The sequence below is a fragment of the Balaenoptera musculus genome, chromosome 4 (assembly GCF_009873245.2).
Source record: "Balaenoptera musculus isolate JJ_BM4_2016_0621 chromosome 4, mBalMus1.pri.v3, whole genome shotgun sequence".
Classification (NCBI taxonomy): Eukaryota; Metazoa; Chordata; class Mammalia; order Artiodactyla; family Balaenopteridae; genus Balaenoptera; species Balaenoptera musculus.
This window is the reverse complement of record NC_045788.1, coordinates 29,589,183-29,615,254: the sequence shown is the minus strand read 5'-3', so window position 1 is coordinate 29,615,254 and position 26,072 is coordinate 29,589,183. Positions and strand designations below refer to the sequence as shown.

The 26,072-nt window shown below is 37.7% G+C and overlaps 1 protein-coding gene across 1 annotated transcript; it reads left to right on the top strand.

Moving 5' to 3' along the window:
• The first annotated feature begins 1,808 nt into the window (after positions 1-1,808).
• Positions 1,809-23,004, top strand: TM4SF18 (transmembrane 4 L six family member 18). The gene is made up of 6 exons (XM_036849463.1): positions 1,809-1,974; positions 2,066-2,259; positions 4,949-5,038; positions 17,845-17,987; positions 21,659-21,839; positions 22,609-23,004. Exons 2-6 carry the CDS (start codon positions 2,083-2,085, stop codon positions 22,621-22,623), a joined length of 606 nt encoding a protein of 201 aa, XP_036705358.1. The 5' UTR covers positions 1,809-1,974; positions 2,066-2,082; the 3' UTR covers positions 22,624-23,004.
• Positions 23,005-26,072: the final 3,068 nt, after the last annotated feature.

Sequence of the window (26,072 nt, the reverse complement as noted above, 5' to 3'; positions counted from 1 at the left end):
AAAAAAAAAATCACATCCATTAGGGGGTGCCACGAAACCTCTTTGGAACCCACCATAGTTTGACTACTAGTTTCTAGTTTGTTTTATTTGAATCTGAATGTGGCTCCAAGTAGCTCAATTTTTAAAAAAATATAAGTATAATACAATTTAAAAGTATTCATATAAAAATAAGTTTTTATTCTCTTGAATTAAAAGCAATTATGTTATGGAGTGTTAGTACTTTCTGGAGGATAATACAAATTAAATATAAATACTTCTAGGGTTAAGATTTTCAGGGTTCATGATACAAAACTCTTTGGGTATTGAGAGGAATAAATAAGCAGACTTTACTTCTGATCTCTGTACCATTTTGACCATTATGTTCCTAAAACTGCTTTTTTATTATTAATGATGGCTCCCATTTACTGCCTTCTCCTTCTTTATCACCTGATACTGTGTTTTGCACACATAATCCTGTTAACCTACACATTATCTTTGTGGGGAAGGTACTGTTTTTTAATTCCCTTTTCACAGCTTAGGAAGTTAAGACTTAAGAAAGTTAAGTCAAGCAGGGTTCTGAGGTTACCAGCAGAAAGTGGCAATGAGGTCAAGCAAACCTTGAATTCTTTTGTTTTGTTTTGTTTCGTTTTTGGCTGTGGCACGCAGCTTGTGGGATCTTAGTTCCCAAGCAGGGATTGAACCCGGGCCCTCGGTAGTGAAATCACAGAGTGCTAAACACTGTAATGCCGGGGAATTCCCAACCCTTGAATTCTTTTTTTTTTTTATTAATTTTTATTGGAGTATAGTTGTTTTCCAACCCGTGAATTCTTTACACCACTGTCTACATTATCTTTAACATATTAGTGCCAAGATTCCTTCCCATAATCCTCTCCTTATGTCATCAGAAATACAAGGATCTGTGGCTCTTTAAATTTAGGGCAATAATTTGGAAGGGAGTAGAGAATGGACTTGAGGACACGGGGAGGGGGAAGGGTAAGCTGGGACGAAGTGAGAGAGTGGCATGGACTTATATATACTACCAAATGTAAAATAGATAGCTAGTGGGAATCAGCTGCATAGCACAGGGAGATCAGCTTGGTGCTCTGTGACCACCTAGAGGGGTGGGATAGGGAGGGTGGGAAGGAGATGCAAGAAGGAGGAGATATGGGGATATATGTATATGTATAGCTGATTCACTTTGTTATACAGCAGAAACTAACACACCATTGTAAACCAATTATACTCCAATAAAGATGTTTAAAAAATAATAATAATTTGGAAGGGAGAATTCCTAAATTCACTTCAAACTTAGTACTCATAAAGTCTTAATCAAATTACCCAACTTCTTTTACCTCTTTTTCCTAGGCAGTAAGAGATATGAATTTATTCCTGTTATTATTTTATTGCGAGGTAGAGATGATAGATGTGAACTCTTTAGAGGAAAGCTGTACCAGTCTTATAACAATAAACTCAGCGACTGTGATGTCTTCTTTTCCTAACTCACCAGTCTTTCCCTTTCTTTGTCCTTTTTGTGCCCCCTGCAGTTTAAACAGTGCTTGGTGAATAGTGAGCATACAATAAAGAACACTGAATAAAAGACAGATACATAAAGTCAGAATATTTGAGCAAACCGCACATCCGGTGCCAGTATAAGATCCCTTGGTAGTTTTCTCTTTAACCCCTCTGTTCACTGTGGGGTGAAATTTGCCAGACTCCATTCCAACCCCCCCTCCAACTTCCTTCTGCAAACATGCCCAGGATTCAGTCTTGAGTGCTCTAATCCAGAGGAAAATGACTTATTTTAAAAAGCAGTAAAAACACCACATTCCTTTGGCACAGGATGAAGACCAGCTCAGCTTTTCAGCCGTTGATCTTTGTCTATTGTTCTCCAAACAGTAAACCACTATTTCCACACCGACAGATTGCAGGCTGCAGTTCTGTCCGAGTCCTGGGCTCCTCATGAATATGAACTGAAGGGCTCTGACCCAGAAAGTGGTAGGTAATCTCGGGGCGGGGGCAGGGGGGAGACAGGTAAGGAAAAAAAAACAGGCTTGATGTAATTCTACACTCTTGAAATCTCCTGCAGGTTCTGAGCAGGGTAACATGGGGTCTTGGAAATGTGGAAGCTGCCTGAGTAGTCTGCTGATTCCTCTTGCACTTTGGAGTATAATTGTGAACATATTATTGTATTTCCCCAATGGGCAAGCTTCCTATGCATCCAGCAATAAACTCACCAACTACGTCTGGTATTTTGAAGGAATCTGTTTCTCAGGTATTATGGTAAGTGTGACTTTGGAGACTTGGGATTGCAGAAGGGGGAGTTTTTACTAAGAATTAACTTGTTCCTAGTGAAAAAGATGAATCATGGAAAAATCATTCTTCTAATCCTTGGTTTGGGTTTGGAAGATGGATGGGGGTAAAAAGGCAGGGAGTCCATGAGGACTTGGAAGGTAGCTTTGTTTTCAGTAAGCTGCTATTTATGTAGCTCCAGCAATGCAGGAAATTAGTCCTAATGAAAGTTGGTGGGACACTGGCCTATAGAAATATTATATCCTCATGAAAGCTGTGTGTCAACTTATGCTATTTAATCTCCAGTGGCACTGCTCTTCCCTAGAACGGATTTTCTGTCTGTACTCAGGATTTCTCTAGCTTGGAGTGGTATTAAGACAGTGGGAAAAGCAGAGATTTGAAGATTCAGACAAACTTGAGTTCCAATCTAAGCTCTGTCATTTGTGTCAAGAGACCTTAAAGCAAGTTACTTAATGTCTTTGGGTGGGTGTTTTTGAAAACTAAATCGGAGTATCCACAGTAAGAATCCATGGATGTTTTTATGATGACTTTGTGCTCTTTAAAAACAAACTGATAGTAAATCATGTTGGCAACTCAGAGGAAAAGACGTTTTTCCTGATCATACCATTTCTAAAAAAAAACCACACTGTGCACTGCAAGCTTTCTATACCAACAAGAATGCAAAAAAAAAAAAAAAATCCATTATAATCTATCTCTACATCTTTGTGGGTGTTTAATTAGTATAATATTTGAATAAATATGTTGGAAAGCAGTTTCATTTATTTGTCATTTTGCACGTTAAATTAATAAACTTTGAAATATTAATACACAATGCTACTGAAGGTGCTATGTGCTAGGTACATAATGACTGTTGGTGGTGGTACTATGAATAAATGCAAGCCTTTGGGAGAAATTTTTCATATGATATATTAAGATCCATGAAAATGCTTATGTCTTTTGACTTGGTAATCCTAAATCTGAGCATTCATTCTGAGGAAATAATCCAAAATAATGAAAGAAATTTATACATAGATGTTTGTGGCAGCGTTATTTATAATAACAAAAAACTAGAAGCATCCTAGCATAGACATGGCAAAATAGATTATGGTCCATTCACTTTATAAAGGATGAAAATTGTAGTTATGAACATGTAGCAACATGGAAAACACATGTTATTTTGTATTAAGTGAAAAAAGATATAACAAAATTGTGAATACATTATGATTCAAATTATGTAAAATATACACATGTGGGAGTACATACCTAAAAACATGTGAGAGTAGTGGTATTTTGGGTAATTTTCCTCCATTATTCTTGAGCCCTCTGTATTGCAGCTATATTTTACAACAAAAAGAGAACAAAGTTTCTCTTTAAACACGGGCTATGCCTGTGTTTCTCCTTTGACACAGGACTCTAGGGTCTAGGTCTAATTATTTCTAACAATATTGTAATGAAGCTGGTTACTGCACCTGGTTTATTGTGGCTTATCTTGTCATTGTTTCTCTCAATATATAATTGTAATAAGTGGAAGATTTGCAAGACATTACTAAAGCTAAACCAGAATCTCTTTAAAATTGTGTTAATTAATCGTGTTGAAAGGAGGAGAATGTAGGACTGTTTGCTTATATTCCATGTAAAATTTAAAACTGTAAAAAGAACCTATTCTCTATTTTTCACTGTCTAGGAATTCTTGAAAAATATTCTTTCAAGATCAAATCCTTTTTGGAGAAAGGAGATGAATATAGATAAATAATTAAATGGATAGATAAATAAATGACAGCTGAAGGAATTTGGAAACTGGAAATATTCATTACAAGGAGTAAAATAACAATGAACTCAACTACAAGATTCAGTACTGAACAGTAGAAGGAAAGGATAAGTGGAGAATTTGCCAGAAGCAATTCATGGTCCATACCTGCCCAAACCAAGGACTATAATATTGGGCTGGCCAAAAAGATCGTTCGGGTTTTTCTGTACCTGAACGAACTTTTTGGCCAACCCAATAGTAAAGAAATCCATGTTCTTTCCGGAACTTGAGCCCTTTGTCTAAGATACCAAGAAAAGGAAGTAGAATACACTGAATTCTCCCAGTTTGTTGGCTTCATACAGACAAACCCACTGGAAAATCTGAATCTAAGATGATCTGAACACTCGGGGAAATTGAATTTACTTTACTTTGGATTAAGAGATTTAGTTTCAGATTAACCATACCTTTCACCTGCATTCCCAGAGGGCAGTAAGTAGAAAGAGGCTGGCAAATGGCAAAGTCTGGTGAATGGTTTTCCTTTGTCCTCCACAACTGAGTCAGTGAGAAGTACATGTTTGCTGCAGAGGGTGGTATTCTCATGTCCATACCATTTGCCCCTCCTTAAGCATTAGCTTTTGATAACTGATAACTATAATAATAACAGCTAACATTTATCAATCACATGTTATGAATCAAGCACACTATTCAAAATTTTACGTAGAATAGCTCATAACAACCCAAAGAGGTGAGTTCTCAGCACCATTTTATAGGAAAGGACTCTGGAGTTCATACAGTTATTAAGTGGCAGAACTGGGATTTGAACCCAGAGCTACCTGATCCCAGAGTCTATGCTCTGAAACACTGTTTTCTGATTATGAGCATGAATGAAAACTAGTATTCCATTTCTGATATTTTTTCTCTTCCCTACTATAGATGCTTATAGTAGCAGCAATTCTTCTTGTACTGGAGAATGATAACAACTATAAATGTTGCCAGAGTGAAAACTGCAGCAAAAAATACATGGTAAGAACAATATTATTTTGAGGATGGTTGAGTGGGCTCTGGCTTTCTTTCCTCTCACTTGGAAACACGAAAATATTGACACTATTGTACCCTCTCCATCATCCTTTCAGTTCAGAGCCCAAGAGTTTACTCCAAAAATTATCTATTTTGTCTACAATTTTCCTCCACTTTTGTTCTGCTGATATTCTTCTAGCAATTCAAGATTTAAAGATACATGAAATTAGAAAATAATATTACCTTTTCCTAACTGGGTTTCTGTGAGTCTATTTTTTCCCTTATCAACTTTATTGAAGACTAATTTACATATAATAAATGCCATCCATTAAAAGTGTAAAATTCCATGAGTTTTGACAGTTAACTCCACCCATGAAATTACCATCATAGTCAAGATATGGAACATTTTCATCACCCCCAAAAGATAATCTTTGACCTCTTTTTGTCATTATAGATTAGTTTGTATTTTATATAAATAGAATCATACAGTATTGGTCTTCTGTATCTGGCTTCTTTCACACAGCATTAGATTTATCCCAGAGTTGGGTATATATGATGTACATTTTTAAAACTAGAACTTTTAAAATAATTAAAATAGAGTCAAGAGAGAATGATACAACCACATTTTCTAAGCCTAAGCTCAACACATAGGCACTGGGTTCCTGTATTTCCACCATTATCCCCCTCCCCCTCCCCATGTCATCACTTATTCATATTTGCATAGCACTTTATAGTTTGTTCACATTTACCCAATGAATTATATCATTGCTACTCCTGTTTTATAGATGAGTCACCTGTGACTAAAAGAGAATATGATTCATTAACTAGGAGGAGCTTTGCCAGAGGTCTGGGAGGCATTCTTTGCAGCAGTGGTTCCACATGTTGTCGGCACATTGCAATGGTCTGGGAGCTTGGCCTTAGAATCCCACCCCCAGAGACTCTGACTTAGTTGGTCCGAGGTGCAGTTACATTTAAATATGCAGCCAAGATGGTATGGCTTACTTTCTTTGACTGTTGTTTTTGGAAGATTAAATTAGTTGTTTAATTCACCATTGTGCCCCTAGTGGGGAAGAATTAGAAGACCAAAATACTCTCCCTCTCTGTGTGTGTGTGTCTACTTTCTTAACCAATTGAATCAAACATCCCCCAGTAACTGCTGGTATTATGCTACAGAAAAGCTTTCAAAATGGTCTAGGTGAAGCAATGGATTCAGGTAAATTTTAATCTATGTACTCAGGGAATTTCTAGAAAAGAAATGTTTGTACCATTAAGTATCTAATAAAAATCCATGTGTTCAATTTGCCTTAACTCATTATTAGCATCTCCAGCACGAATGGATGCTAGAAATAGTGTAGAGTCTGGACACTGTCTCATAATCAACATTGGATGAGATGACTGGCATCTCAGTGGGAAGAGCAGAAGGAAGGGAGAGAGGATTCCCTGGATTTTCTGCTTGGTTCTTTCAAAGTATGCTCTAGGATAGGGGTCCTAACTGATATGCCCCCAGATGCCAAATACCTGATGGCAGTGAAATATGTGAAATATGTAGACATTAGAGCAAATTTTCTATTTAAGGAAGAGAGGGAGCTGTTACTCAGGTCCAGCCAATTGCTACCACTACAATATTGGGCAATTCTCAATTTTCAATAGGAAGTAGAAATATGGAGTTTTAAGTAAAACTTCACAATTATAAAATGTTGGCAATTAATTCTCATTTAAACTAAATAAAACACATCTTGCAGGCCAAATTTGAGTCTGCACCAGTTTGTAACTTCTGAAGCTCTAGAATGGAAATTTAGGTCACCTAAGATACATTTTGTAGAGGAGAAAAAAAGTTTTCCTCAACCCTCTTTGGGTCCCTGGTTGGGTCTGAAAATTAATCTGATGACAGGTTAAGATGAGAAAAGCATACAAATTTTATTGAATTTTTACATGTACATGGGTGATTTCACAAGAGAATGAAGACCCGAAGATGTGACTAGAGCAGGAAGCATTTAAACTTCTTAGATAAAGAAATAATAACTTTGTGAAGAATTGACAAGACAGAGAGATTTGGGTTAGGGATAGAAAAAGGTGAAGAAGTAACTAGGAAGATAAGGTTTAGTTAAGCAAGGTTATTTATACAGAGTTCTTGGCCCCAAATTTTAGTCTCTGGTAATAAGAATGTCTTCCTTCCTCCTGGTACAGGGAGGGTATCTTTCACATGGGAGTTTTATGACCTGTTTCAGGGAAGAAGGGTGAGAGGGTGGGGGAGGTCAGAGTGAACTTCCTGCTTCTACCATTTCCTCAAACCCCTTCAGCTTAAGATATTAATATACCAATGTGCTGTGTTTTGGGGTAGTGTGTCTTGAACCCCATTATTCTTCTGTCTGAAACTTCCCTCAAGAAGTTTCACAGTCCAGAAACTGAAGGAGTAGATTGTCCCATAACCCAATGAACCAGTCCCTCAGCCCTGGACATTTGCATGAAAACAAACAAAAAACAAAAAGAAGTTAATGGTTAGAACAAACTATAAACTCATAGTTTTTGAGTCTAGAGGGCAGCCAGTTGAGAAGATTTCTAGATGTTGGAACTCCAAGCATCTTCAGATGGAGTGAGAACAGGAAAAGGTAATCTGACACTTCGCTGGTTCATAGTTTGAATGTCCCTGGGAATGTCATCAGGTGTTCTGGTGAACTCTCTGAGAGATCTACACAGCAACAGGCACAAAGATTGTCTAATATGAGCTATGGTGGTGCTTTCTCTGAAGTTTATATCAAGTTGTCCAGCTTTAGCTTTGTCCAGTTTTGGGAAAAGGGCAGTTTTAGTTCTCAATGATTCCAAATCAGAAGGATGGGAGAAAAACTGGAAACATTAATTTGGGGAATTGTAGCCAGATATTGGAAGAAACTAAAAGAATTTAGGACTCAGTCCAGTGTATAGGTAGATAACAAAAACTCAAAGACAATGAATAGGACTAGAATCTGATATCCATGAGGGTGTGTTATGACTTTCCAATGAAACATATTTTTTTCTCTACAGTCACCCTCATTTCTATCAGAAATAACCAAAGTAAGACTAATTTGTTTGTGAAATAAATCTAGTCTCATTAAACTTGGCCTGATTATTTACATAAGTGCAGCAAGAATAGTGATGACCATATAGGCTCTTTTAATGTCTACTTTGCTGGAACTTTTCGTAAAGAAACTCAGATAAGACTTTTAAAATCCTCTCCAGGCTAAGAAGACAAGCCAAGAACTTGCCATCAGACTTTGTATAAAATTCCTATAGATTTGGGTTAATTTCTCTCTTCTTTAGGTCCCCCCAAAATCCTGAGATTTCTGGGCCTGCCAGGAAGTGACTTTCCTTACTCACCTGGTAAAGCTGCTGGAAACCCTGTAAACAAGGTACCAGGCCACTTTTTCCAAGGAAATTCATTGGCTCCATAAAGTCAACCTTAGATCCTTAAAGTTGTCTGGTCATATCTGATTCTATGAACATTCTCAAATATGACATTCTAGTCAAAGCCTTGGTAATATAACCAATGTTTCCAACTGTGTCCTGTTGCAAGGAGAACAGATTCTTATTGAACTTATGCAAATAATTATATTGCCATAAATATAAGAATAACCACTAAAGGTTTTCAAATTTTGGAGGGATCAGGTAGGGAGAAAAAGTAATTGTTTCATTTTGTTCATAAAGGTATGCTTTACAAAATTGCTCTAAGTCATAGATAGCTGAAGAGAAAAAACAGTTTCCTTAAATATGGAAAGCAAAACATTAAGAATCAGCAAAGTTTTAAAGAGAAAGTAATAAAGAATTATAACTCATCAGTTTATTCAATCCCATGTAATTAATTTTTCTTCTGCTTGGTTTTGTGTTAGCCGTTTTACGAATCCATCAGTTTCTCCATTAGAGTTTTGGAAATTTTTACTCAGTTCAGTGATATGATCTTAACGTTATCAGAAACCTATACTTGTTAGAGTTCTTTCCATGTTCTTTCCACCTTTAAGACAAGCACTTCTGCAAAAGCATCAGAGTAAAACAATAACTCTCTGTAAATGACAAAAGACTTTAAAATGGCCATGGTTAAACATCTGATGAGAGTTTATTATAATGCAAAAGAAAGTAAAATTTGGTTATTTCTGAGACATACGACATTTTAAGATAATAACTAGAATTATGACTGATAACGTTATACCAGGGTATAGATTTCTAGAAATGCCATATAATTTCTGGAACACATATAATAACATGTACCCATACAAATATAGCCTAAAAAGGTTAAAAAAATCACTTCTTATTTGACAAAGCTTCCCATATAATTTAACATATCAAGTAAACCTAATTAGTTTGGTATCTCTCTCTCTCTCCCTCTCTCTCTCTCTTAAAGGACAGAGAACAAATTACTGAGATGTTCCAGGGGCCCTCTGGAAAATCCCAAAGTTAGTTTGAGGTCAAGAAGACTTCATTTAGAATTTAATTTGGGGGGAAATTTGTCAAAAATATCAAATAGGATCATGTCACTGTGAAACAATACATAGTGATCCATTTAACTCAAGTTAAACAATTTCAAAGGTAAATACAGAAAGTTACATAGTTGTAAAAAAAAAAAAAAAACTTGATTCTTTAAGTAGAGAAGACTCAGTTGTCTTAAGTAATCAAAGATGTGGTAAAAACAAACAATTCCCTGAAGCCCAGGGAATTATTTTGATAAAACACAAAATCTTTGCCTTTTGGGTAGATTGCCCAAAAGGTTAAAAGCCTTTCATGATTTCTTATCAAGAGGAGACCAATAGTCCAATAAAATTTGTCCTTTTAGGGGTGATAAGACCCAATTCTAGTTTTGCATCAGTGTACTTTTTTTTTTTCTAAGCATCTTTATTGGAGTATAATTGCTTTACAATGGTGTGTTAGTTTCTGCTTTATAACAAAGTGAATCAGCTATACATATACATATATCCCCACATCTCCTCCCTCTTGCGTCTGCCTCCCACCCTCCCTATCCCACCCCTCTAGGTGGTCACAAAGCACCGAGCTGATCTCCCTGTGCGATGCAGCTGCTTCCCACTAGGTATCTATTTTACATTTGGTAGTGTATATATGTCCCTGCCACTCTCTCACTTTGTCCCAGCTTACCCTTCCCCCTCCCTATGTCAAGTCCATTCTCTACGTCTGCATCTTTATTCCTGTCCTGCCCCTAGGTTCTTCAGAACCTTTTTTTTTTTTTTAATCCATATATATGTGTTAGCATACGGTATTTGTTTTTCTCTTTCTGACTTACTTCACTCTGCATCAGTGTACTTTTGATATTAAGGCCAGCTTGACCACATAAGATTTCCTCTCTCTCTTTTCTCAGATCTCTATATTCATTCAATTTGTCCTTTTTTCTCTTTCTGAACAACCAACTTTCTTACTTCAGGACAAAATTACTGTTTTTCCTTAACAAAAACACATCTCCATAATTCATACCTTTAACCAAAAGCACATTGTACTTTTCTTGCATACAGAGTCATTCCCTTATTACTTCTAGTAGCTTTAATTACATACATTAGAATTGTTAACTCTTAGAAATTTTAATTTCTAGTGAAAACTAGGAAGTAAGCAATTGTGAACTGTCTGTTACATATGAACATTCTGTTGATTGGAAAATTTATGAAGATATTATTTCATAATTTCTGGAAGTATACATTTCCTCATAGTACAATTTTTCAGTGTGGCACAAGACATGTTTACTAACAAATTCAAATATCTTTAGTTCCTCTATGATAGGAAGAAAAAAGTAGGTAAACTTATGTTCAGTAATTAATGTTTCAGTATCTTATCTTATTCAGAAATGATCTAGATAGCCAATGAATTTCTGTCACTTAACTTAGTATAAATTTAAGGTTTCAAGTTAGCAAAAAGATTTTGGAAGTTTTTTTCTTTTGCTGTATTTCTCACCTGTGACTCATTTATTTTTTTAACTGGAAGTTTGTACTTCTTAATCTCCCTCATCTGTTTGGTGAGGAAGTTATTTTAAATTAGACATATTTTATAAAACATAATTATTGTTGAAAAGTTCATTTATAAACTTTTATCACACATTTATTTAATTCACTTGTTCTTAATTATGTTTAGATTACTCATGAACATTTTATGAGACACTAGACAAGGTTAGCTGTTATCTTGTCATTTCTCTGGTTAACAAACTTTATAACATATATATATATATATATATATATATATATATATTAAACAAGCATAAACGTCATAGAAACAGAGAATCTAAAAATTAAACATACAGCTTCTCTCTTTTTTTAACTACTGTGCTTGGCAGACATTAAACAATGTATTTTTAATGTATGTTTTATTTTTAGGTTGAATTTATGGTTTTTATCATCTTAAACATCTAGTAGAGATAATATGTTTTTTTCACTAGTAAACCTAGGTAGAAAAAAATTGTATGACCACATTATATTTAATGCTGACAACTCTAAAGTTATGCCTTTTTTTTCAACAATTTAAAAACTAGCTTTATTTACCAAAGATTATTCCAGATCATGTGAATGAAGCTTTCAATTAGTTTTTATATTTCTGAGAGTTTTAGGAATACTTAATTTATGTGAGTGCTCATTTTTTTAAAATTTTATTTTATTATTATTTATTTTTGGCTGTGTTGGGTCTTCGTTTTTGTGCGAGGGCTTTCTCTAGTTGCGGCAAGCGGGGGCCACTCTTCATCGCGGTGCACGGGCCTCTCACTGTCGCGGCCTCTCTTGTTGCGGAGCACAGGCTCCAGACGCGCAGGCTCAGTAGTTGTGGCTCACGGGCCCAGTTGCTCCGCGGCATGTGGGATCTTCCCAGACCAGGGCTCGAACCTGTGTCCCCTGCATTAGCAGGCAGATTCTCAACCACTGCGCCACCAGGGAAGCCCTGTGAGTGCTCATTTTTATCTACACTAATTTGAACAGAACTCCTTTGAGAGATTTGATAAATTAATTTGGAAATAACATTGGGAGATAGGAAAATATCTCACATCTATAACATACATATATTGACAGAAATAAACATATAGACAGATGCAAACAGAGATCTTATAGCTTTTGTTTTTAAATTTTAACCATGTGTCAGGTACATTAATACAAAACTCATTCATTTATAGAAGAATCCAAATTGGCAGATAGAACAAATTATGGTTTTCCATTCATATGGCTAAACCTTTTTACTGATATTTGTGGAGATGACTTTTAAGATTTGTATCTGCCCTTGACAAGTAAACTTAGGAGGCTGTGGACTAGATTTTGAGTAAGGAAGCTTTTATAGTTCTTTTTTTTCCCCCAAAGCCTCTTTTCCTTTTTTTCCCCTCACTCTCAGGTGGTTGTGAACAGTGTTTTAGCTATCTCCTGGGATGTTTACATTTCAAAAACATGGTAAGAGTTACATCTCTGAGGGACAGAGAAAAGATGTAGGTTTTCTCTTAGATGGAGTTTTAGGACATATTTTTCTATTATCAGAAGTCTAGGGTAATTACTACTTAAATGTTTTCGTCTTTTTCTTGAATGCAGGACAGTTCTGTTTCCAACATCCTGATCTTTTACAATATCTGCCAACATTTTGTGTTAATATCAATAGAAGAGGTTTGGGGATTGGTAAGGTTTAGTGCACTTTTGCTTTTATAGCTGCATTTATGGTTTTGTAAAGCCTCAATTCATAAGACAAGGACAGCTGTATTTTAATTCCTCACAGATTTGGTTTGCAGCCTGAATGATATCAAGGGGTTGACCTGCCTATCCGACTACATTACCTTCAAGTTGCTTCCTTATATCAGGTGGAAGATTTCCAACTAAGATGGAAATGGAAAGATTTCTATGTTCTAGATTTAGAGCTGTGTGTCTTTGGAATGTTTTCATAAATCATTCCACAAAGCCTTCGCATGTTTTCTTTTCCTGTGAGTACAGAGCTCTATTTCTGCTTAGGAGAGGAGGCCTTCACAAAAAATGTTCCTATCAGGCTCTGAATATCAACCTCAAATTCTGTCAACTTCTGACCATAAAGCTCTTTAGGAAAAAAAAAAAAGTTTCAAATATTTAAACCAAAGGTATACTTTATCAAGTGACTCAAAATCAATACTTAACCATGGATGAAGAGGTGTCCCCAAAGAGGGTGCAAGAGATGCAGCTTTCTGAAGATCCAAAACCACTTCCAGAGATAACTGTTGGGCTGCACTCTACTGTGTTTGTCCAGCTGTGTTTGTCCAGCTTCAAGACTAAAGAAAGAGCCTGGAGTCAACAACAGAGACATCAATGGTTTAATGGATGGGGGAGCTTATGCGTCTGAAGCAAGGTCCTGGAGCAACACCCCACTGTGTGCAACGGATGGAGGGCAGGATGTGGTGGCAGTCTTTGCTCGTGGGGGGGGGGGGTGTAGATTGCCAACTATAGGGGGAATTATGTCAGGTTGGCTCATCAGTTTCCAGGGAAACCAGCAGAGGGGCATGCCCTTCACTGCCCCTTTGATAAGAAGAGTCTTTAAGTGGGGCCTGGGGCAAGTACGTAGGAAGGTCAGTCTTGCGAGTAGGTGTAGGTGAAGCAGGCACTGGCGAGCAGGGGATGCACAGAGAGCACAAGAGCAACCGTCTTGAGTGGCCTGATCATACAGTAGCCAAAAGAAAGGAAACTTGGACAACCGCTCCGCAGAACTGCTAACAGTCGAGAGAATACTAGCCACAAATGGGGCTCAGCTACATTTCTGTACAGCCATGCTGGGGAGGCTTGCCCTCTGACAGTTGGCTGCCTGCAAAAAAGCAAGACCTGACACTTGCATGCCCTGATGGGCAGAAAGCCAAGCCAAATTCTCAGGACACAAAACAAGAGATAAACAGGAAAGCAATAGCCGTCCCTGGGAAGGAAAATATCAATAACCAGTGGGTACCCCGAAACCAAGTTGGAATCAGAATCACAATCTCAAGAACTAATTCTTGCAAATGTTTTTCTCCTGCCAATCTGAATCTGGAAAGGAGAGGACCCTTATCTCCTTCACCCGACTGGTCTCCCCAGGCAGAGATTGAAGAGATAACTTGGCAAGAATTCTTCTGCCAGCTTTTGTCAGAGGTCTAGGATCTCTGACTGCAGCTTCCAGATTGAGCAAGGTGTTCCCCAGGAGATGGCGCCCCACGGTGGGTCCCAGAAACTGTAGGGGAGAAAAAAGTTTTCCTCAACCTTTTTAGGGTCCCTAACTGGGTCTGAAAATTAAACTGACAAAGACAGGTTGAGAAAAGCACACAAATTTTATTGAATTTTTCCATGTACACAGGAGTCTTCACAAAAGAATGAAGACCCGAAGACGTGACCAGAGCAGGAAGTTTCTACACCTTTTAGACAAAGAAACAACAATAAATTTGTAAAGAATTGGCAAGTCAGAGGGGTTTGGACTAGGAGTACTAAATGGTGAAGAAGTAACTAGGAAGGTAAGGTTTAGCTTAACAAGGTTTGTTTACACAGATTTCTTGGCCCCAAATTTCCAGTCTCTGGTAGTAAGAATGTCTTCCTTCCTCCAGGTGCAGGAAGGGTATGTTTCACATGGGAGTTTTATGACCTGTTTCAGGGAAGAAGGGTGAGAAGGTGGGGGAGGTCAGAGTGAACTTCCTGCTTCTGCCATTTCCTCAAACCCTTTCGGCTTAAGGTATTAATATGCCAAGATGCCATATTTTGGAGCAGCATGACCTGAACCCCATGAACTTCTTGGTTGTCGTCCATTCCTCTGTGGTGTCACATCTTCTGCCAACATTCTGTGGGTTGTTATCCCTGGAAAACAAATACTGGCCAAATAAGGGCACTTGAAATAATAGATAATATTTTGATTATGCTTTTCACTTTTCAAATAATTTTTATATGCATTGTATCCTTTAATTTTTGAAACAGCCCTATTATGTAGGCGCTGTAACCATCTACATCATCTACATTTTATGGACAATGAAACTGTGACTCAGAGAGATTCTTATTCCCACTTTATTTTGAGGCTTACTTCGATTGTGCAATTGTATCCACTCATTAGATTGTAATTTATACATGTATACATATATACATATTATGCTATGGTTGCAAATTCTTCAAATGAAGAAATTCTTCACTGATCTTTCCAGCGAACTGCTTAAGGCCATTTGGTAAATAAGGAGTTCAATCTTTTGAAAACGTCCTTCTTCCTTTTTCAAAGATGGCATTGGCGAATAGGTAAATATTTTTTACAAAGTATAACTAACAGAAATCTACTGTAAAAAAAACCTATTTATCTCATTCCATGACAAGGCAAAACTCTATTACAATCAATATGAGAAACATAACTTGAAAGAGCTTTCCATCATATGTGAAGTTGCCAATGAATTACTAGTATCAAATAGGAAAAAAGCATAACTGCTCTTTCCTTCTTTGTGTTTTTAAAATACTTTTTTTCTGATTTTCCATAATGATCATGTATTGATGTTACGTTTATAAAATAACTCCAAGCAAAGAAATATAATTTGATATAAACTTTGTTCCAAAAATTGCAGGTTTTTTGTTCTTTTTCTGCTCTCAGCTTTTGAATTTATCAACTGGCTACTACATGTTTCTGTTTGGCCATCCTACTCTCACTTGAAATCAGCATTTTTAAAACTAAATTAACTTTTCTCCCAAACAATACTGCTTTTCTTGACATCCCTATTTCTGTCTCCTTTTCACTCAAGTCCCAAACTCTGGAATTTTTTTCAGCCCATTTCCAGCTACTCATTTCCTCCTCAATGTCTTTTTGTCCAGTGCATGTCTTTGTTGCCACAACTTGACGTTTTCTCCACATGGAATTCTTATTTGGGGGCTCTCTCACTTCTGGTTGGTATGTCACCACTGCCGGAGTAATTTTCCAAAATCATTTATTGGTTCATGTCACTTTCTTGCTCAAAAATTAATTCCGTGGCTTGTTAGAAAAAGAGTTATTCCAGGTCTAAGGCAGCATAAATTCAAACTGATCTTGGGACATCTTGTGCCAGGAAGCAAGGAAGTGTTCAAAGAATGATAGGGGTATGTTGAAGGGTACAGGAATTGACTTGAAGGGATGTTCCACCTGGTCATATTTGAACCATTTGATCATCGAAAGGAATAATAACAATTATGAGTTATAGCATAATGAATTAGAAAATCTGTGCGTCCACAATAATACAGAAAGAGAGGGGCAGAGGAGAGAAACGGGAAATAGAAGTTCTTCTGTACAGAAAAATGATAACTTACAAACGCAGGAGAAATGAAAGAATTAGAAAAGCAGTACATTACAACCGCTTATCGTGATAATCGGTGATCAGTGAATATGAAGATCATCAGTAGATGCTAAATCCATCTGTTGAAATGTCTTTAGGGAACAAGATATGACACAGTCTCAAAGTATTACCTCACAAATTACTTCCTAATTGCAAAGTAGAAAATGTACATTTATAGATCTGAAGGGCACCACTTTAACCAAGAGATCAAATTTAGCATCATCAGTAGCAGTGAGAGGCCCATAATGTACCCACGCCAATCACATGTTCTTGCCAAAGTGTTTAATCCAAGTCCAATTGTGAGGAAACAATCAGAAAAGCCCTGAATGTGGACTTTCTACAAGGCAACTGGCTGGGATTCTTTAAAAACAATTTAATATCCTGAAAGAAAAAAGGCAGCAAGACTACTGTAGATTAAAGGAAACTAAAGAGATGTAACTTTGTGCATAAACCTTCATTGGATCCTGTACAAAAAAGGAAAAACAATTGCAGAATAATAGAATATCTTTATTCTTGGGATATAAGTGCTGGTGTGTTTAGGGGTGAGATATCCCAATGTCTGCAACCTACTTTCAAATGGTTAAGCAACAAAAATGTAAATAAATATATGTGTTTGTCAATGTACATATACATACCGAGAGAGGGAGAGAGAGCAAGCAAAAATGGTAAAATAGTCACAAAAGTTGGGTCTAAGAAAATGGTACTATACTTTCAACTTTTTTGTAGATTTGAAAAAAAGTTTTAATAAAAGGCTGTGGGAGAAAAATCCACTTACCCTGAAGGATGAAGTCCAGTCTCCTTGATCCAGCATCCAAGGCCACCTTCTGCCTGGATCTCCCAAGCTACACTCACGTTATAAGTGATATAAGGGCTGGATTGTGTCTTATCAGCCCTGCTTTCTCAGTTGTAGCACCATGCCAAGCTTCTCCCTCTACTCATCTGTAGGAATCCCTTTTAGATCAGATCAATCTACTTAGTCTCACAACTTGGCTTGTATGGATCTGTTGGTGAACATTGCTCATTCTTTCTACTCAAATGAAAATACCCTCCTCCCCATCAATCCCATCCTCACTTGAGTATAAACATGACCATCTAGGCTAACACATGATATTTCCTCACATATTCCTGTGTACGAACATATTCAAATATCATCTTCATAAGAGAAAAACAAGGATCATAGCTTTTGATTCTTAGAGAACCCACCCTACCTAGAAAATAACATGTCTTCAATAAAGAAGTATAGATTGATTGATCACATCCCTTCATTGCATTTATGTATGAGTTGATCAATATTATCATTATTGATATCAAAGCTCCAGAAAAAAAGGGGAGAAATTTAGTAAATTAACTAATTTTCTCTATGGAATGCCAAAGAAAAAAATCATTTAAAAACTTATTTTTAAGATCAAGTGGGTTTGGATTAAACGTTTCCTTTTTTTCTGTGGACATTTGTTATTACACAGGCTGCAGTAAGCTTGGATGAGTAGGGGAAGTTACCTATCTGATCACTTATTCACAATATCCCCTTGTCTCATTCTATGGCACTAACCTCCTTCTATGTTTAATTTAGACACTGCTGTCGATGATCTTTTCAGCCCTTGGAATTGCTTTCTCTGGATACTGCCTGGTCATATCTGCTTTGGGCCTTCTTCAGGGCCCTTACTGCCGCACCCTTGATGGCTGGGAGTACGCCTTTGAAGGCACTGCAGGACGGTAAGGAATAATTCCCTGATTTGGGAGGAAGTCTGAAAGTCAGAGACACCTGGCTTCATGCTCATACTCATTTTCCACGATCACTTTGTGGTTCTGTGTGTCTACCTTAGTCCAGAATGTTCCTAATAGTTTACTAATGTCCAGACCAACTTGTTCCTACACAGAACTCTGTTTAGATATTTTTTTTCTCCAGTCTTTTAATGTCACATGCATTCACTATTTTAAGGCTGTCGTGGACATTTCCGAATGAAAGGCATGTTTCTGCCATACTGCAGAACAGGGCTTCGTCGTTATTGGGGTCTGGCAACTGCTGGAGCTTGGGGCTTGGGTGGCTCTGGGCAGTCAGTCTTGCTTTGTGGCCAGGCTGGGAGAGAATCACAGTGCCCTTGGATGGTGCCATCTGGAGCTATACCGTTAGGGGCCACACGGAGGTAGAACCAGGCAAGGTGAGCAGCCAAGTGAGATCCAGGGACATGAGTAGGTGCAGGAGTTTGTGGAAGGAGCCAAGAGCTTATCGAGCATGTACTGAAGAAGAGTCCAAGCGGTAGCCTTGCTCTAAAGGCTGGTAGTTCAGTCAAGTGTTGAGGGACCCAGTCCTGGATCACAGAATGCCTCACACTGGCATTGTGCTGGCTCATGGGCCTACCAGCTCGGGAGGGAGCAGGGCCCAGACAGAGATACAAGAAGATCTACTCAATCTCTCCCTGTCTTGTGCTGCACAGACAATTCCAATGGAATAAAATGAGGGAGTGTCGGTACCATCCCCTGGGGAAGTTACACTTTCTTCTCAACTCCCCATGGCTGGCTCTATTGTTCAAAGCCCACATCCATTTGAGGTTTTACCTGCTCACCTCAGCCTGCACAGCACAACTGCTTCTGTGCCCATAGCTGCCTTTCTTCTAAAGTGTCCACGAGGAACCCCATGCTGTGAGCAGAGCTCTCCCTCAGGTCAGGAGAACCTAGAAAATTACTTTAGGTCTTTCTGAACACTTGGAGGAGACACTCCTTTGGGATTGAAAGGGCTCAGGAAAGGGGACCCTAATGTAGAAAGTCCCACTGGGTACAAAGGGTTGTTCTTTATGCCACCAGCCCCTGAACTTTTCCCCACCCCCAAAACAAGTAAGCCTCCAATTTCAATGCAGGAATCTCAGGCTGCCCACATGCCTCTGCATTCCTCCTTTAAAGTTGCCCTTGATATTTGTATTCACCTGATTCCAGCTCTATAAAAGTGTTTAGAGGTGAAAAATTGGAGGCCATGAAGGGAAGCTAAGTTTCTGGGCCCCTAAAGAAGTTTCCAAGGCTTGGTGAATGCAAGGTGGAACAGCTGTTAATGTTGAAGAAATCAGCTGAAAGTTGCCCAAATCACCTCTTCATACGTACATTTATTCAACAAATATTTATTAATCGCCTACTATGTCCCTGCCTTGGATTAGTTGCTAGACAATCAAAGATAAATGACACAGGTTCACTTCCTTCTAGAAACTCACGCAGATCTGACAGAACATTCTGCTGAGATGGAAGCCTTAGAATGAACATTGCCCTTTAAAGCACAGAGCTTCAGTGCTTGTAGATCTGGGTTGAAGTCTCCCGTCTCCTACTTACAAACTGTATGGCCTTAGACAAAAATCTGGATATCTCTGAGGCTCTGTAAACTGGAGATAATAATCATTCCTACCTCACAGAACTGAAAATTACAGAGAAGTAAAGCACAGCTTAGATTTAATAAATTCTCGACATGCCAGATTTTATTATTAAAATCATTACTTTGCATAACCTTCTATACCCGATGATGGTCTTCCATCTGCCAAGTGGACAGCAAGTTCAGCCATTAAGTTCAGCCACTGGCATGGTGATCAGCAAGGATCCCGAATCAGTTTCATTCAACAAACATTTTTTGATCTTCGCAATGCCCCAGGCACTGCCTTAGGCCTTAGACATGGCCATTCAGAGATGCATAAATCACAACAGTTTCTCACAGTACACTGTGTAGTGAGGAACTAGATATACAGATATAGCTATAGATAGAATTATAACATAACGAAGTACATGTTGTGTTAGGATGGTGTATAGAAATTGCGGAGAGAATGAGTATCAGGGCAAATTTCTCTACTCCTTCCAGACCTTGCTAGTGCACTTATGACTCATTCCGTTTATACAAGAAGAATAAATAGGACCATATCCTAGGAGAAAAAGAGAAATCCTGCAAGGCATCTTGCTTTAAAGTGTTGGATGATCTGTGCAGAGTATACACTGGGAACAGTCTAGAGTAAGGATCTTGAAGGGATTAGCTTCCCTGGTGACTGAGGCTGAGTTAGGAGTAGGAGGGTGTATGAAGTGGGTCTAGGGAAATGATAACAGGAAATTACATCTGTATTGTGCTTTATAGGTTCCAAAGCATTTTTACATACGTCTCATCAAATATTCACAATAACCCTAGGGTTAGCTATTTTATACCCATTGTCCAGATCAAAGAGGTAAAGTCCCTGGCCCAAGATCCTACAGATCCAGGAGTTCTGACTCCATATTCAGTGCTGTTTACCCCTTGAGACCTAAGGTCCATTAGCAATACCAAGAAATTCTCAGAGTGCCTCTCAATGTCCCAGAGCATAGAGAATAAGAAATTAAAAAGGGAGGAAAGAGAGAGTTAAGGACCACTTGGCTGGCACCAAGGTTGCTTGAAATGCTGTTTTGAAAAAAGGCATCTTGCTATTAACAAGATATTTACAAACAGCTCTGCCCTGTAATTGGGCTTAATTGTTTTTGTTTGGGGGATTTTTTTTTTTTTTTTGAGGAGACCAGTTTTTAATTTCGATTTAGTTCAACAAAGAGAGTGTCACTCTTGGAGAAATGTTAATGGCCATAGCTGACCTGGAAGTGGGCAAAAGACAGGATAATTCAGCATGGTTTTAAGACTATCTTAAAAGTGGAGGTGGTTTAATTCTCAAAATCCTGTGCTACGCTAGACTGATTGAACCATTCAGTCTTTTGTTTTTCCACCTCATAATCTCAATCTTTTTAAGAGCTGCAGAGCACACAGTGGACCCCAGACCAGCAGCATCAACATCACCTGGGAACATAGAAACCCAAAGTCTCCACCCCATCCAGACCTTCTGAATCTGAAACTCTAGGCTGGGACCCAGCAATCTGCATTTTCACAAGCTTTCCAGATAATCTTGATGTATGCTCAAATTTGAGAACCATTGTTCTAAAAGGCTTTGGGACAGAGTCTAAGAATAATAGCATCATTTCTCTTTGCTCTTTTACCACCTGTGTGATTTTATATCCAGTGCTAGCTCAGCCCTATCCCTGACAGCCTAGGCTAACTTTGGACTCCTAGGAAATGGGCAATCTCTACCTCTCTTGGTATTGACATGTGCGGCCTTTCATTGCTGTTGAACTCTTCAGTATGCATCTTGCCTCCTAAGTGAATTAGAATTGTCTGAGGCAGGCACCATGTTCATAATAAGCATAGCCCTGTGCTATGCACACTACGTGTTCAATTATGTATCTGAATAATTTTATATATTAACTCACATTTAATAATATTGTTTTTTAATCATGTATCAGTATCTTAATTTCCCAAACATATGAAAACCTGTAGCCTTCTTCCTTGGACCAAGTCTTTAGGCTTGGCCATGCATCATGTTGACCATTTCCTTCCTCTCTCTCAGTTTCCTTACAGATTCTAGCGTATGGATTCAGTGCCTGGAACCAGCACATGTAGTGGAGTGGAACATCATCTTATTTTCTATTCTCATAGCTCTCAGTGGGCTTCAAGTGATTGTCTGCCTCATCAGAGTAGCCATTCAGTTGTCCAAGATACTGTGTGGAACCTATTCAGTCATCATCCAGGTAACAGAACCCCACTGGCACCTGTACCTCCTCCATTTTACCCCCACTGTCCAGGATTCAATGGATCTTGTTGGAAGGATTTTAGAATTCCATCATTTTCTTTCCATTCCTACTGCCCTCATGTTTACTCAACCTCTAATACCTCAATTTTTTCTAATATTCCAATGTGTCTGTTGGCTTATCTAAATGGATTGAATCGATGGAATAACTATAAAATCACATTCCATGTTGTATGGTGAAAACACCACAGGTGTTTTAAATGAGCAATGTTTCTATGTCGAAATAACTCAAAGCTCAAAGAAATCTTACCATTTATTGAGAATGTCCCTGTTCATAAAATAGTCGAAGGCTCACAACCTAATCCCAGTGATATAATTTCTCTTTTGAATGCTGCTACATTCAAATAATCCTTCTTTATATTGGGTCATTAGTGAGTGGTTTTGAAGAAGAGAAATATGTCTTTATCCTATTGAAACTACTTGGGTTTCATCTGCTAAAATATTAACGTTAATTTAATTATGGTGGAAACTGCTAAACTTATGCAGCAAGTCCAGAGTAAAGAGAAATCACTAATGAGACATCTTGCATCTTGTTTAACAACATATAATGTATAATACCTTTCCTAGTAGTTTCAAATAGATATTTTCCTATTCTAACATGTTTTGCATATAAACTATAAGTTTAAGTTGCTACTTGGATTATGGATTATTAATCAAGTCAAGTTTACTCACTTTGTTTTTCTCTCTTTCTTTTTTTTTTTTTTTTATAGCCTGGAATCATTTGAATAAGAACAAGAATGTTCTTCTTTATCAAGATATGGTCATCTACCTGTGTCTATTGTATGGACTTGAGGGCCATATTCAGATGATGGCTTTTTTCTCCAGTTTGAGTTTATTGTCCTCATTGGAAGTGCCTTCCATGCTGTCCTTCCGTTTAGAATTTTTTTCTAAGCTATATGTGTCAGGATCTTCAGAAATGTTCATACCCTTTGATCAAATAAATCCAATTTCTATAATCTATACTATGAAAATAAATAAGAATACAAGATAAAGCTTTATGCAACTACATATATTTGAAAATTATTTAATATTCTGGAAAGTTAGAAATACACAGAAAGTCTAACTTTAGGGGAAGGATTAAATAAAACATGGTACATTAGTTGTAATATTATGTAAAATGATGATTTAAAGATTATGAGTAGTACTATGTGAAAAAGCAGATTACAAATTTATGTTTACAGTATAAGCGTAACTATCCAAAACAAACAAAACAAAACCAAATGACCAAAATACAGGATAAAAACTAAATCTAGATGGATTTACACAAAAATGTCAGCTGTGGTTGATTTGGGTCATAGGTGACCCTTCCTACTTGTCTATATTTTCCAAGTTTTCTTTATTATGTTTTACTATTAAAATACTTTTTTTAAAAATACATATTTTTACTATTAAGAGGTTTGCTATTTTTCCAACCTTTAAAGGAATACACTTTTTCCAAATGTTTTCCAACATTGACTATCTGTAAACATCACAGAATAACACTTCAATCAATGTTCAGTGGGGAAAGCAGTGAGATAGATAAGCCACAAAATGTTGTACACAAATTTATATAATCTAATTGAGCTCTTGGCATTATTTTTTTACTCCTGGTGGTGAGTATGGTGAGCTACAAGAAGTAGACTTGAAATGAATGAGCAGTTGAGAACATGCTCAGTGGGTTATAGAAAGTGACCACTGACCAGTTGATACCTGTTTCATGGGGAGTTACCACTAAATATTTATTTTTAAAAAATTTTTAAAGTAAAACATTTATGAACTTTCTATTTATACTTGGCATGACCTTCTGGAGGACAGTAGTCATGTTTTATATTTTTCCATCATCCGTAGGGCCTAGCCCAAAGGGGACATAGGAGACACTCAATGTTGGACATTCATGCCAGGCTCTTCTGCTCCTCATGGCTGCTCTGCTGAGTACCTATCTCCATCATGGACCCATTGGGCCTTAACACTTCCACCACTTCCCCATTGCCCTCCTCCACGGACACTGTCAACATTGCTCTACCAACACCTGCCTGGCAGTGGTAGCCAGTAGTCTGCAGAATGCCTCTCTCCTTGGTGCCTGCTCAACCTATAGCCTCCTTTAAGATAGCTGCCCTGTCCACAGCCTTTGCTGAAGTGAGCATCTTGAAAGCAAGCCATGTTGGGTACCACATGACCCTCATGATCGGGACTTTTAGCTGACAGAACTGGGACTGGCACCCAAGCCATGGGCAACCTATTGTCACTCTAGTGGCCAATGATTTAGCCTAAAGTGAAACACTGTCCAAATGAGATTGGTGGTTATTCTTGCTTGAAAATTTGAATTATGAAACCAAAAATGAAGCAACACAGGCATTGCTGCCAGGAAAACAATTAAAGGATGAGGAAGAAAGCCAGCATACAGAGAGTATCTGATTACTCTATCAAGCCCACAAGCTTGTCATATCCAGCATCTTCTTTCTCCAAAAGGTTCCTCAGTCCTCTTGTAAATGAAATTCTGGCAGGTCAACCCCACCAGTTTGTCATTAAGACTGTCTCCATTGTGTTTAGATTCATTATGGTACCATACATTGAGTGGACCATGAACGGATGTCAGCTGAATGACTCCACCACAGAACTGGAAACAATGTCTAACAACAGGGGCACAGTCAAATTCAGTACAGTATATCTATCAGTAAATCAAATATTAACACAGCCACCCAAATTTTGTATTTAAAGAGTATATGCTAATGATGCAATTTTAAGTAAAAACTTTATATAAATCTTTGTGTGCAGTGTGAACCCAAATTTTAAAATAACCATACAATTACATGTAGACGTGTATAAACGTTCAGATACATAGAAAAATGACTGGAAAATACCTAAAGGTTAATAGTTAATAATTATCACCAAATGATGAGACTATGAGTTATATTTCTTGTCTTTACATTGTTCTATATTTTCGAATTTGCCTTGCATTACTTGAAGAATTAGAAAAAAAAAATGTCATTTAAAAAGCAAGTATCCTCTAATCCTTTCTGTAAAATCCATTTAAGAACCTTAAAATAGGAAAGAACTGGACATGAAGCTATGTGTGTGATAGCCCTTTTCCTTACTTTTTTTAGAAGGTACTCTTTCCATTTTTTAAGTCTCAGATTGAATATTGCCAACTAATCCTAATTAAGAATGATTTCCATTTTGTTCATTTATGCTCTTTATTTATTATTTCTCTCTTATTTTCCTTGCTTCTTTCTCATTGTACTTTTCCTGACTTCTTAAATTGAAAGCCTAGCTTATTAATTTTTAACCTTTATTCTTTTCTTAAAATAAGCATTTACGACTATAGTGGTTCCCTCTCACTTGCTGGAGATACGGTCCAAGGCTCCCATTGAATGCCTGAAACCACCAGTAGTACTGAACCCTATACATACTATGTTTTTTCCTATACCTATAAACCTATGATAAAGTTTAATTTACAAATTAGGCACAGTAAGAGAATAACAACAATACTTAATAATAAAACAGAACAATTGGGCATCCCTGGTGGTGCAGTTGTTGAGAATCTTCCTGCTAATGCAGGGGATATGGGTTCGAGCCCTGGTCTGGGAAGATCCCACATGCCGTGGAGCAACTAGGCCTGTGAGCCACAACTACTGAGCCTGCGCATCTGGAGCCTGTGCTACGCAACAAGAGAGGCCACGATAGTGACAGGCCCGCGCACCGTGATGAAGAGTGGCCCCCGCTTGCCGCAACTAGAGTAAGCCCTCGCACAAAAACAAAGACCCAACACAGCCAAAAATAAATAAATAAATAAATGTTAAAAAAAAAACAACAGAACAATTATAACAATATATTGTAATAAAAGTTTATGAATATGATCTCTCTCTCTCAAAATTTCTTATTGTTCTGTACACACCCTTCTTCTGCTGCTGCTTATGATAACATGAGATAATAAAATGACCACATGATGCAATGAGATAAATGATGAAGGGATTGTGATGTAGAGTTAGGCTACTATTGACCTTCTGACCCTATGTCAGAAGGAGGATCATCTGCTTCCGGTTATCATGGATCATTGGGCCATGATGATATTGATGATGATTGGATGTCAGGAGTGGACGATGTCAATGGCTGGGGGTCCCAGGCAGGACAGAGCAGGGCAGCATAAGATTTCATCACACTGCTCAGAAGGCGTGCAATTTAAAACTTATTTAAT

What these genes read in the sequence shown, in the direction of transcription:
- TM4SF18 (XM_036849463.1), top strand. Translation starts at nt 2,083, where the DNA reads ATGGGGTCTTGGAAATGTGGAAGCTGCCTGAGTAGTCTGCTGATTCCT. An exon ending in TCTGTTTCTCAGGTATTATG is followed by an intron (nt 2,260 to 4,948) that starts GTAAGTGTGACT and finishes TCCCTACTATAG; the next exon opens with ATGCTTATAGTAGCAGCAAT. An exon ending in TTTGAAGGCACTGCAGGACG is followed by an intron (nt 17,988 to 21,658) that starts GTAAGGAATAAT and finishes CCTCTCTCTCAG; the next exon opens with TTTCCTTACAGATTCTAGCG.